The sequence below is a fragment of the Halichoerus grypus genome, chromosome 8 (genome assembly GCF_964656455.1).
Source record: "Halichoerus grypus chromosome 8, mHalGry1.hap1.1, whole genome shotgun sequence".
Lineage (NCBI taxonomy): Eukaryota > Metazoa > Chordata > Mammalia > Carnivora > Phocidae > Halichoerus > Halichoerus grypus.
This window is the reverse complement of record NC_135719.1, coordinates 150,684,952-150,697,530: the sequence shown is the minus strand read 5'-3', so window position 1 is coordinate 150,697,530 and position 12,579 is coordinate 150,684,952. Positions and strand designations below refer to the sequence as shown.

Here is a 12,579-nt window from a genome sequence, read left to right as displayed (position 1 = left end):
GCACGTGCACACACACGTGTGCACAGGCACATGCCCCCACACACGCGTGCAGACACGCCCCCACACGCGTGTGCACAGACACGCCCCCACATGCATGCGCACACACCCCACACACGCGTGCACAGACACGCCCCCACACGCGTGCACAGACACGCCCCCCACGCGTACACAGGCGCACACACACGTGCACAGGGACACGCCCCCACACACGCATGCAAGGCACACGCCCCCACACGCGTACACAGGCACACACGTGCACAGGCACACGCCCCACACACGCGTGCACAGGGACACACCCCCCACACGCGTGCACAGGCACACGCCCCCACACACGTGAACGTGCACAGGCACACCCCACACACACGCGTGCACAGGGACACACCCCCACACACGTGTGCACAGGCACACGCCCCCCACACACGTGAACGTGCACAGGCACACCCCCACACACACGCGTGTGCACGGGCGCGCGCACACACACACACGCCCGCATGCACAGGCACACGCCCTGCCCCAGAGCAAGAGCCACAGCCGGCGGCCCGCATCCACACTCACGCCGGCGGGGCACCAGCTCTGTGCCACACTTGGACAGTGTGGGGCGGCACATGGCCAGGATGGCCGGCTCTGCCTCACACACGCCCCCCCACCTTCCACTGCCCCCCGAGTCCAACAAGCCACAGCCCCTCCTGCCTCATTTGCGGCCCAGGCCCCCTGGACAGCCCCCGGCCCCCCAGCCTCCCTGCACTGCCTCCTCCCTGTGCCCTGTCGAGGCCGCACCCCGCCTGGCACCTGTGCCAGCCCTCCGTGCCCCTCCCCCTCCTGAGTGTCCAGTCGGGCCCACGGCCCCCCATCCCGTTCCCAGTGCCACCTCCTGCGGGCTTCTGCTCTGGGGACTCATCTGGTCCCCTTACTTGGGTGTGGCCGGCCCCACCCCGGAGCAGTGACCCCAGGAGGCAGGGTCTCTGCAGGGCCCTCCAGGCGCTGGGAGAGTGCAGTGCTCCGTCATAACGTGGAGTGACAACACGGGGACGAGGACACAGACCCCACAGAGGGGAGGCCCGGGCCTCCGGGGGGACGAGGCAGGGAGGGGGTGAGCTGGCAGGGAAGGATGAGTGGGGGCGGGGGGGGCACCTGAGCAGAGGGGCCGGGGCAGGGCAGCTGTAGGGCGAGGCCGGGATCCACCAGTGTGCCTGTCCCTGAGCCCGGGCGCGGTGGCAGCGCTGCCTGTGGATGCCCGAAGCACAAGTAAGGGAGAGGGAAGGTCAGGGTGTGTCCCGGGACCACTGGCGGGGACACTGGCGGGGACCCTGCTGGAGGAGATGGAGGATGGTGATTTTGCACGGAGCTGGGGCTGCCTGGGTGAGGCCCACACAGGCTATGACTGCAGGGGCTAGAGGCTGGGGAAGGAGAGGCAAGGACATTATGTGAATCACCTGAGCAGATGGGGACACCAAGCCACGGGTGTGAGGGCACCTCCGGGAGACGCAAGGGGTGGACCCGCCCAGGAGCTCAGGGCCCAGGGAGAAAGGGAGGCTGCAGGGGTGGACTGCATGCATGACCTCCTGGAGCCTCAGTTTCCCCAGGTGCCGGAGGACAGCAAGGTGCACCCGAGCCTGGGGCTGGACCTGCATGAAGGGCTGAGAAGTGCCCGCTGCTCCTGCCCGGCTCAAGGCTCCCCCACCAACGAACCAGAACTGGAACTGGACCGAAGCTCACTTGAGCACCCTGATCCCCACCTCCTGCCCCAGAAGCCTCTGCACCAATCCCTGGGAACAGCAGCAAGCAGAGTGAGGCCCTGGTGCAGGGGACAGAGCCAGGCAGTGGGCAGGGAAAACACCCACGCCGGGCCCTGGTCTCCAAGAGGCCCTCCTGGCCACCCCAGGTAGACCAGCAAAGCCATCAACACGCTACCCAGGCGCACGGCACCTTGCCAGGGTCAGGGACCCAGCACGTTTTCAGACCCGCCTCCAGCGACAGAGAACAGGGGTCACGTTCCGCGTCTCCGTCAGGAGCCGCCAGCCACATCCAGACCTCGGCGGGGCCGCTCAAGACGCCAGGGGTGCGACCGAGCCTGCCGCCTGCTTTGTGCGCACCGCGAGCTCGGAGCGCGCTTTCTACCTGTAAATGGTTTTTAATAAGCCGAGGCTATGTCGTGACACGTGAGAACGACAGGAGACTGACATTTCGAGGCCACGAGGAAGACCCCCTGGTGCCCACGCCGGCTGCCTCGCGGTCCTCGGGCTGCTCCGCGGCCAGGAGGTGTGCGGCCCGAGAGGCCTCAGAGACGTGCCCCGGTCTTTATGGAAGACATCCGCCCACCCCCGTACAGTCACTGACTCAGTCTCCCCAGCTTCCAAAGGCGTGATGAGAAATAAGAGGACAGACTGTTCCAGATTAAAGACACTCCAGAGGCCCAGCAACCAGACCTGACGCAGGAACTTGGCCAGTCTAGCCAAGCAAGTCCGAGGACCTTCAGGGAGAAGCCAGGGTGTCCAGACAGGGATGGGCTTGCCCTCAGGAGACGGAGGCGGACGTCTGCTGCCCAAGTGTGCGTGTGCGTGGTGGAGCACCCGTCTGCAGCCCAAGCCCCAGGTGTCCCGGGGAGTGGGCGACAGCAGCCAGGCTCACACAAGGGAGCCAGGGCCTGAGCCAGGCCTCACCCTGCACCCGAGCGGCCCACCCAGGACACCGTGGTCGGGGGCATGAGCTTGGGGGGCTTGGGGGACAGCGGCCCATGTGCCACGGCGGGGGCAGGGCTGCAGGAAGCCCGACTCAATCACACCCATGAGGTGCAGGGAAAAGGACACCTGAACCCTCCTTGTTCCCAAATAGCCAGATACGTGAGCCCCACGGAAGCCAAACCCACACTCTGAAACCCAGGGCCTGAAAGTCCTGACGGTCAAGAGCATGGTGCCCTGGCCCCACCAGCCTTTTCTGTCCAAGAAAGGCCCCTTCCCCACCCCAGGGTGCCTCAAAGGGGCACCAGTCTTCTCCTGGACAGCTCTGATGGCCCCAGATGGCCCTGGGGCTCCCCGCTCCGTTCGTGGCCCAGCTGGGGCCCCAGACAACAAGGATATGGATAGATTTCCAGCACCTTCCAAAGGTGGGTCCCCGGTGCCTTGAGAACCTGACAGGCGCCTAAACACCTTCCTGTCAGAAAAGCTCCAATATGCAGAGGCAGGGCCCAGCCTCGTGAGCACACACTCAGGCCTGCACATGCCCAGCTGTGGGTCCAGGGTCCAGGTGGAGACACCCAGGCCCAGGGCCGCCTTGAGGGCTCCCCCCAGGTGTCCTGCGAGTAGGATGGGCGCCTCCCTGGCCCGGGTCCTGGACCTGCCTTCTCAGCCCCAAGGGGCTCACACTCACCTGCAGCATGAGCTCACACTCATCACGCCCCACGAAGATGAGCTCTCGTGGAAGCCGGTGGCGGGTACCACTGCTGCTCACCAGAAACCAGGAGGTGACACTCATCTTGGCACTGGCCAGGGCTGTCCGGCCCTGGGGGGAAGGAGGCATTAGAGCAGGTTTCCCTCCCTTGGCCCCAGCCCCTGGACACGAAAGGTCCAGCACAGATCCTGCCCCCACTGGAGGTTCAAGCACCCCTTGGCCACGCAGCGGCCACCCCTGGACACGCTGGGCCCCAGCCATACTAGGCCACCCGCCCTTCCCTAAGGATGCCTGCCCCTGTGGCCGCCTTCCCCAGCTAAGTTCTCCCAGTCCTCCCTTGTGCTCTAGGCCCCTCTCCTCTCCCTCCTAGATGCCAGGCGTTGAGTCTACGACGAGGCACAGGCCACGCTGCCCACGTGTGGAGCCGCACATGCCCTCATGACCCGACCAGGAACAGCTCGAGTGGGACTCGGCATGGCCCATCGGGGTCCCCACAACACCAGGTGCACAGGGCCAGACCCCATCCCAGGACACATACTGTGCACCAGGGGATCTGTTTCCCCTAGCTGGACACTCTGGGGTGGGCCTGGCAAGGAGGGCCAGGAGGAGACAGCTGAGGATAGGAGCCCCGAGCCATCAACACACTGATCACTTGGAGGCGACCAAACAGCCCTTGGTGGCCACTGCAGCCATCCTGCTGAGGTCCCCAAGCCAGGACAGTACCAGGTGACCAAGGCAGCAGGTGACGGAGGTGGTGCCCGGTGCCCGAGGTCCCGGGGGCATTGTGAGGGGCTGGTATGGTCAAGATGGGCAAGGAAGCACCACGGTAGCTTGAGGGGCACAGTGGGGGCAATCTGAGTGACAACAAGGGCCAATGTCACCCAAGACCAGGCCCTGGGGTGGCCTGAGGCCCCCGTGCAGCCCGCACGCACACGCTCTCACACAGGTGCCTTGCTCACCCGGAGCCCCAGAGCTGTGTCACCACAGTGGTACCTGTGTGTGGACACCAAACACGCACACACGCTCATGGGACACACGTGTGCACATGGCCTCCTGCGTATCCAGAGCACCGCCCACAAGTGTCCTGGCCGCTCTTCTCCATACAAACACGCATACTGCTGAAATACACACACACACACACACACACACACACACACACTGGATAAATCACATCCCGAGCACCGCCATGTGCCGAGGGGCGTCCTGGGCTCTGAGACAGCTGTGACCCGCACCACCAGCCTTCCCACCAGCCGTGGAGGCAGGCAGCAAAGGTGAAAGGCTCTGAGAAGGTGTGAGTGTCCCAGAGGAAAACCGAAGCAGGGAGGGAGGGGTGGGGGGTCTGGGAAGGCTCCCTGGGAAGGGGACATCTGAGCAATGCTGGAGCAGGGACAGGAGCAGGTGGACGAAGTGGGCATGTGAACGTCTGGGGACTGTGGTCCAGGCAGAGAGAACCAGTGCAGAGACATGGGTCACAAGGCTCGGGGAGTCCTGTGGCCGGTGCTGGAGCCAAAAGGTAGTTCCAGGACCTGCTTCATCTCCGGGAGGCTCAGCGCAAAGTGAAATGTGGTAGCCTTGTCCAAAAGTCATGAAGAATTTCAAAAACACCATGAGCGGAGCACTGAGCAGAGCAGGGGACACACTGGAAGGGCATGGGCAGGTGCCACATGGCCAGCCCTGGAGGTCCTGAAGCCACAGTGTGACTCAGAGGATGGAGCACAGACAGGAGATTAGACAAGAAGGGAGAGAAGCAATGGTGGGAGCAGTGGGGGCATCCCCGGTCCCTGTCCCTGCAGTACCCACAGCCAGAGGCCCCAGCTGTCAGCTGCCTTCTGGGTGGGCAGTGAGCAAGGCCATGGAGGCCCAAGTGACCACGTATCCCTTGGCATACCCTCATGTCACCTGGGCCAAGCAGGTGGGAGGATGTGGGAAAACCCACCCCAGGAGAAGTCTGCCAGAACCCCCTCCCCAAAGCCCCAGGCACTTCCTCAGAGTCTGGCCAGAGGGGCATGCACTAGAGGCGAAGGGAGGAGCAGGGGACCTCCACCCCCTCCCCTGCAGGGCTCCGGAGGCCTCCACAACCCCAGCCTCCTCTAAAACCCCTCCTTCGGGCAGCGGGGGGGAGGGGCCCCTGCCCCATCACAGCCCCATCACTGCCCTTCCCAGCCCCCACATCCCACACTCTTCCATCACCTGCTACCGGCTCCAATAGGCAGCGACCCCACCCAGAGGACGCCACAGCCTCGGTTTACAGCAAAGGGAGGCCAAGCCCTGAGAGCCTGGTTATGCGGCCAGGCCACCCCTGCCACTCACTACCAGCCCACCCTGAAGAGGCTCAGGCCGGGGAACTGAGGATGTTCCCAAACAGCCTGCGGCCGGATCGGGGCTGGCCTGGCCATCGTTGCTAGGAGGGAGAATAATAAACACCCCAAACTTGTCCCCACGGCCGCCCCAGCCAGAAAAGCCACCCGCCAGGAGGTAAGGAGGGAAGGTGGAGCCGCCCGGGGGCAGGGGCTGGGAGCTGGCCGGGACCGGGAGAGGGAACGGATGGGGGCAGGGGCTGGGAGCGGCAGGAGCTGGGGCGGGCGGGCGGGCGGCTAGAAGGAGCAGACGGAACGGAGGCCGGGAACAGGCCGAGAGAGGAGGCAGGGACAGCGGAGAGACGGCGGCGACAAGGGAAACGAGGAGGAGGACGGAGGGAGGGACCGCGGCAGGAGAGACCAGGCCGGGCGGCGGCCGGGCCTGGAGGGGGAGGGAGCGGCGCCTTCTGAATCAGCGCTCGCCGGGGCAGCCATGGCCGAGCCGGTGCCTGGGCGGGGACCCCGGCGCCCGGGCCTGCGCCCCCCTCTCCAGGCCGAGCAGACGAGCGCCGGGCGCCCCTCCCCGCCTGGCGCAGACCTGGGCCGCCTCCGCGGCGGCGGTACCGGCCCGGCCAGGTGCGCCCGCGGCCGCCGTCCCCACGCCTTTGTCCAGCCCGGACGGGACCTGCTCCCCCGGCCCCTGCCCCCCGCCCGTCTCCATCCCCGCGCGGCCCGGCGGGCGCAGGTGCGGACGCATGGAGGCCCCGGCCGCCGCGGGCGCGGGGCGCGCGTCTTACCTGCGGCTCGGCCCCGGCGCGGCCCCGGCGCGGCCCCGGCCCTCCCGCCCGCCGGCCGAGCGCTGGGCGGGGCCGCCGCCTAGGACATGCCCGGCGCGGCCCGCACGCTCGCGGCAGCCCCGGCTGAGCCCACGGGCGGAGCGGCGGCCCGCGGCCTGGCGCGCGGGTCCCTGACGTCTGCGGGCGCTCGCCCCGCCCCGCGTCCCGCCCCGCGCCCCGCCCCCGCGCCCCGCCCCGCCCCCGGAAATCCAGGTTAGGGCGGGCCCCGGCGCCAGGTGCACGCGGCCCTCGGCCCCGCGCCCTCCCCTCTTCGCCCCCGCGCCCCCCGCAGACCCCTCCCCTCTCTGCCTCGGTGCCCTCTCTGCCTCGGTGCCCTCTCCCGCACCCCCACCCCCCCGACCCCCTCCCCTCTCTGTCTCGGTCGGGTCCCCCGCGCCCGCCCCCTGGTCACTAGTTCCCACACCCAGCCGACAGACCCCCTCCCCTCCCAGTCTCCGCCCCGCCCTCGGCTGGGGGACCCGCCCCGCTTGCCAGGCGGATCCTAGGGCCCGGAGCAGCCCGGCGTCCTGGCCCTGGGCCCGCGGGTTAACGCTTAAGCCAGCTCGGGGAGCGTTCCCCAGCCCCTAACCTTTAGCCCCGCCCGCCCAAATGAGGGTGGAGCTTGGGGGAGGGGAAGGGAGTCCCAGAGGCCCACCTTGCCCCACCCGAACCCTCCCTCCCGCGCCCCCAGCTCCCAGACACCTGGCGTTCCAGGCTGGGCTCGGGGTGGGGGTCGTGGCCGTCGACGGTGGCGTGGGCCGCGGGGCGGGGTGGGTCTGGGGACCCTGGAGGTGCTCACCGTTCCTGGGGTGAGGGCTCACGGGCTGCTTGCTGGTGTCGGGTGACCCGGGGGCTGGGAGAGGGAAAGGGATTAACGCTGGGGCGGGGGCAGCGTGGGAGACGCCTCGCGGAGGGACTGCCCTACGGCATCCTACCTTCCTGGTATGGGGAAGGTCTTGAGCAGAGGCTCGGGGGTGAGCAGCGGCAGTGGAGGGAAGTCCTGGGAGCAGGGGTTGGGAGGGCGGTGTGCTGGGGAGCCTGGGCTTTAGGGCCTGGACAGCTGGAGCTGCGACGGTGCCCACCCGCCGTGCACCCGTGCCTGCTGCCGCCCCGCCAGGGGCACTCGACAGTCAGCCCTCATAGTCCTCAGTCCCCGCGAAACCCACGTGCCAGGCCCTGCCCTGTGGGTGGGAGCAAGAAGGGGGGCACACACCCTGGAGAATGGAAGGGAGCCTCAAGCACCTACCATGCAGGTGGAAACCCACCTGCGGGGGGGGGGCGGGCTAGGAGAGTACGGAGTGTGCCAGGCAGCGGGCGGCCCACCTGGGCTGGCCCCGCCGGCAGCTCCGTGTGAGAACTCAGAGGCCAGGGCACCCGGGGTTGGGGGAGGAACAGGTCAGGGGAGGGACCTGCAGCTGGGTGATCAAGAAGTTTGGCCTCCATCCCAAGGACAACGTGGCGCCGCAGGAGGGTTTGATACCAGCTGAGACCTGCCCTGATGAGGGTATTAGAGAGCTCTGGGTGCCCAAGAAGGTGGGGGTGGGGGGTGTGGGAATGGTCAGATATCCAGCCAGAGGCCCTGGGCTGGAAAAGGTGGGGACTGAGGAGAAGGAAGAGGTTGGACTGGGTATTCCCGGTTGCCCCCCAGACCTGCCCTCCTCCCTCTACACCCTGCTCTGAGCTCCGCACTACATCAGTGGCCCCATCCCCCACCTCCACTGGCTTCCGGGTGAGTTTGGCCTCCAGCCCAGAGGTTGGGGAATTTCCCCAACTCCCAACTGGATCCAGACCTACCATGTCCCTGAGGCCCCAGCCCCTTCCCAGGGGCCCTTTCCTGCCCTCTCAGGACTCTGGGACCAGCCCCTACCCAGAGCTTCACCTACCCCTTGTACACAGCTTGGTAAATGGCCCTTCATAAAAGTCCTTTTCTCTCTTTGTGTCTGTCTTCTGCCAGGATCCTGACTTCCTCCAAGGAGTGGGAGAGGGGAGGCAAGTATGGTTCCCAGCAGTCACCTGGGCAGCCTGCTGTCCCTGGGAAACAGGTGACCAGATGTGCAGGGATCAGCAGTTGAGAGTTTGACCCAGGGGTGGAGAGCCCGGAGGACAAGCAGGTGAGCTGTCCCGTAATATTTAGGAGTTCTGGACAGAGCCAGGGAGCAGCTTTAGGCGCCATCAGGTATGGGGGAATACCTGGACCCACAGGGAGGGGCTGCAAAGAATAAGGTACACCCAGTCAGGAACCCACAGAGGAGTTGGGGGGAAAGGAAAACAGGACAAACTGATCTATACATTGAATACAAGCCAGTAAAAGTGGCTACAAGATGTTTTTTATAACTATACAAACCAGTTCTAAAGTCCATGTAGAGAATAAAGGCACAAGAATAAACAGGCTGAGGGGCTCGGTCAGTGGGGAGTCTGACTCGGTTTCGGCTCAGGTCCTGATCTGTGGGTGGTGGGATGGAGCCCAGTGTTGGGCTCTGCGCTCGACGGGGAGTCTGCTTGAGATTCTCTCTCTCCCTCACCCTCTGCCTCTCCCCCTGCTCTCTCTCTTTCTCTCCCTCTCAAATGAATAAATCTTTAAAAGAAGAAGAAGAAGAAGAAGAAGAAGAAGAAGAAGAAGAAGAAGAAGAAGAAGAAGAAATAGGCTGAAAGTGCTAGAATGGACATGTCCCCAGGGACAGTGCACAGACAGCCACAAGCACATGGAAGGGTGTTCCACATCATCCGAGACACCAGCTCACACCCATTAGGATAGATACTATCAAGAAATACAGGTAGATACGTAAACAGATAAAATAAGTACTGGCAAGGATGTGGAGAAATTGGAACTCTGTGCACTGTTGGTGGGAATATAAAATGGTGCAGCTGCTCTGGGAAACAGTATGGCAGTTCTTCAAAAACTTAAAAATAGAATTATTATATGATCCAGTCATTCCACATCTGAGGTTTCACCCAAAGGACTGAAGGCAGGGACCCAGATGCTCACAGTAGCATTACTCACAGTAGCCAAAAGGTGCAGCACCCAATGTCCATTGATGGATGAATGGATGAGCCAAAGGGAATCCAACCCCACCGTGAAATATTATTCACCCTTAAAAAGGAAGGAAATCCTGGCTCCTGCTACAACATGGATGAACCGTGAGGACATTAGCCAGTCACAAAAGGACAAATACTGCATGGTTCCACTTATATGAGGTCCCTAAAGGAGTCAGACTCACAAAGACAGAAAGTAGGATTGGGGGTGCTGGGAGTGGGGAGATGGGGTGGTGAGTGTTCAGTGGGACAGAGTTTCAGTTTGGGGAGATGAAAAAGGTTCAGGAAATCGGTGATTGTGATGGTTGCACAATGACGTAAATGTGTTTAATGCCCCTGAACTGTACCCTTAAACATGGTTAAGATGGTGAATTTTATGTTATGTATATTTACCACAATAAAAAAGGAAAAAAAGAAGCAGAAGATCCTGTAAAATTCTGAAACAGAAGGCTCTAGTTCTGCCGGAGGGCAGAATCTGTCGTAGAACAAACCGGAACATTTTGTTATGGGCAGTTCACTGGACACACAGATCAGAGGTTTGTGTCATCATTTAGCATATGATTATTAGGCATTTAAAATCCACAAGGAAGGGGCGCCTGGGTGGCTCAGTCATTAAGCGTCTGCCTTCGGCTCAGGTCATGATCCTGGGATCCTGGAATCGAGCCCCACATCGGGCTCCCTTCTCCGCGGGAAGCCTGCTTCTCTGTCTCCCACTCCCCCTGCTTGTGTTCCCTCTCTCTGTGTGTCTCTCTCTGTCAAATAAATAAATAAAATCTTAAAAGATAAAAATAAATAAAATAAAATCCACGAGGAAAAGGGCGTTATTTAATTAAGCGTATTGGGATGACTGGCAGCCATTGGACTCCCATCTCCAAAATAAAATCCTTATGGTCCAGAAACAGAAGTGCAAAAAAAACCCACAACCACAAAGGCATTCCAAGAAAACACAGGAGACTTTAATAGTCTCAGGATGAGGAAGGCTTTCCTCAGCATGATACAAATGCAGAAGCCATTAAAAATAAAGTTTATAAATCTAATTAAATTACAAATTGCAACATTTTGCATAGATACAACCTTTTAAGTCCAAGGATGTGTGACAAACTGGGGAAACTTTGTAAAACATATGCTCGACAATGAGCCGACTCGACAATGAGCCGACTCCCCTAACAAAGCACTCTGGTAAATTAGCGAGGTGAAAGCTGCCGATCTCATAGAAAGTCCGTCAAGCAGCCTGGATGTGTGCAAAAGGAAACGGGAATAGCTATTTGTTGAAAGATGCTGAACTTCACCCATAATCAGAGAAAAGCAAGTGCGTGCTCCCTGGAGGTAGCAGTCTTCCCCTACAGGGAGACTAGGAAGTCTCAAAAAGGGTCAGGAGGGGAGGGGTAGAGAGACAGGCACCCCCAGTTACATCTCCAAATGGGAGTGTGCAGTTTGGGTGGGGACAGTGCCCACCAGCCTCACAAAGGCAGGTGTCCGGCCAGCCCTGCATCCCTGCTGGGATCCCTCCCGTGGGAACAGCCACGTGCGTGCCACCAAGTGCAGCCATGATTTCGCATCACTGCATTGCTCCTCACCGCAAAGCTAGAGACAGCCTGAACCTGTGTCCACACAAGGCCACCCCTGAGTGAGGCTGGACCCTCTGCAGCCTAGGGCATGGGGCACCAGCATCCTGGACTGGCGCAGAGCCATCTCTTTGATATTCAAAGTGAACCCACAGCCCCTCTGACTCCTCTATGCTGTCTGGTCCTGGTGGTGGTCTCTGCACATGGGAACTGGGGGTGGGGATACCTTGTTTCCACCATTTACCCTTGGCTCTGCTTGAAATTTTTTAAACCAGGAAGCCATATTAAAGATGACAAAGTGTGCTGTATTCTTTAGGGAAGAGAGAGTCAGGAGAAAGGCGGGAGGGCCCTGCAGAATGTGCCAGAGTCAAGGGAACGTCCAGCAGATCCGGTGGGCTTGCGGCCAAGGACACAAGGCTTCAAGGTCAGGCAGGGGCCTGATCTGGTGCCTACAGCTGTAGGGGGAGAGTGCAGACCCCCGCCTCCAGGGGTGAGAGTGGAGCCAGGGAAAGAGAGAGATGGAACCGGGGTTGCCTGTCCCCAGCCCCAGGGCCCGGTGGCCCTTTGAAGCCCTTAGGCTCCGCAGCCTCCAGGTGAGGTCGGGGCTGGGACCAGCCTCCTCCTGGGCCTCATAGCCCACTCTCGAGGACTCGGGCCGGGAGTCTGGCCGAGCCCGCAGGAGTGAGCCTCTGGCAGCCCAGCCACCTTATCTTCCACGAGGGACGGGGGGTCCTGGGGTACTGCGACTGTCCCCTTGCCTTTGGATTTTTGCATTTAGCCGCTAGCGTCAGGGCATTAGAAGCTTCCAGCCTGACCACTGGGCACAGTGCGGCTTGCAGAAGGTGGCCTCAGTACTGGCACGTAACTCAGGACGCGGGGGTGCCCGACTCACGCCCCGCAGAGGGACCACACAGGTTCTTCCCTTCCCTGCGGCCAGTCTGGGCCTTGCACGCCCCTGCCGGTGACCAGAAGCCAAAGGCCAGCTGCAGCCAGGCGCTGGGCCTTCCTAGAGGTGAGGCCAGGAGACACCTCCTTGTTCACACCCCCAGGACGGCTGCCCAGGCCTGCAGGGGCCTGTCCGGCTGGGAGAGGACGGGAACCACGCTTGTCTGCAGGCCCTGGTCCCACTGGCCCCCAGCTCAGGAGCCCGCTGTGGGCTTGTCTGCTGCTGGAGCAGCTGGGAGACTGGACACAGTGGCCCGGGCAGAGCCTTCCCCACCGGCCTCGCTCCCCGTCAGGCCCCCTGGCCACTCTCCCAGGCTTGCTGGCCTCCTGGAGACCCAGTCCTCGGACTCAGCCTCAGGGCTGAAGGTAATTATCGCAGACAGTGGGGGCCAGAGCCCACACGGTGGGAGCGGCACTGAGTCCACGTTTAATTACTCACCCAGCTGAGAGCTGGCAGCCCAAGCGGGGCACCACTCTGCTGTGGGAGGGGGGCCATCAGTCCTTCCAGGGCCTGGC

The 12,579-nt window shown here is 62.4% G+C and overlaps 1 protein-coding gene and 1 long non-coding RNA gene across 12 annotated transcripts in view; one reads left to right on the top strand and one right to left on the bottom strand.

Moving 5' to 3' along the window:
• CEP170B (centrosomal protein 170B) overlaps positions 1 to 7,388 on the bottom strand; it is a 30,041-nt gene extending 22,653 nt beyond the window's left edge. For 5 of the 8 annotated variants that reach the window (XM_036113698.2, XM_036113712.2, XM_036113705.2 and 2 more), the window contains exons 1-2: positions 6,482 to 6,634; positions 3,367 to 3,498 (exon numbers count right to left, since the gene is read on the bottom strand). In XM_036113698.2, the coding sequence (XP_035969591.2) occupies positions 3,367 to 3,471 (105 nt within the window). In that variant the 5' untranslated portion in view covers positions 3,472 to 3,498; positions 6,482 to 6,634. Of the gene's footprint in view, positions 1 to 3,366; positions 3,505 to 6,481; positions 6,636 to 7,319 lie in introns of those variants that run through there. The other 3 variants (XM_036113726.2, XM_036113720.2, XM_036113744.2) reach the window with 3 other exon arrangements.
• On the top strand, positions 5,493 to 10,355 carry LOC118549410 (uncharacterized). 4 transcript variants are annotated; one of them, XR_013440852.1, is made up of 3 exons: positions 5,493 to 5,862; positions 8,475 to 8,631; positions 9,144 to 10,355. It is a non-coding gene; the product is annotated as an uncharacterized LOC118549410 (long non-coding RNA). The 4 variants fall into 4 exon arrangements; XR_013440854.1 differs by having other exon boundaries at positions 9,105 to 10,355; XR_013440853.1 differs by lacking the exon at positions 5,493 to 5,862 and adding an exon at positions 6,816 to 7,329.
• The last annotated feature ends 2,224 nt before the right edge of the window (positions 10,356 to 12,579 follow it).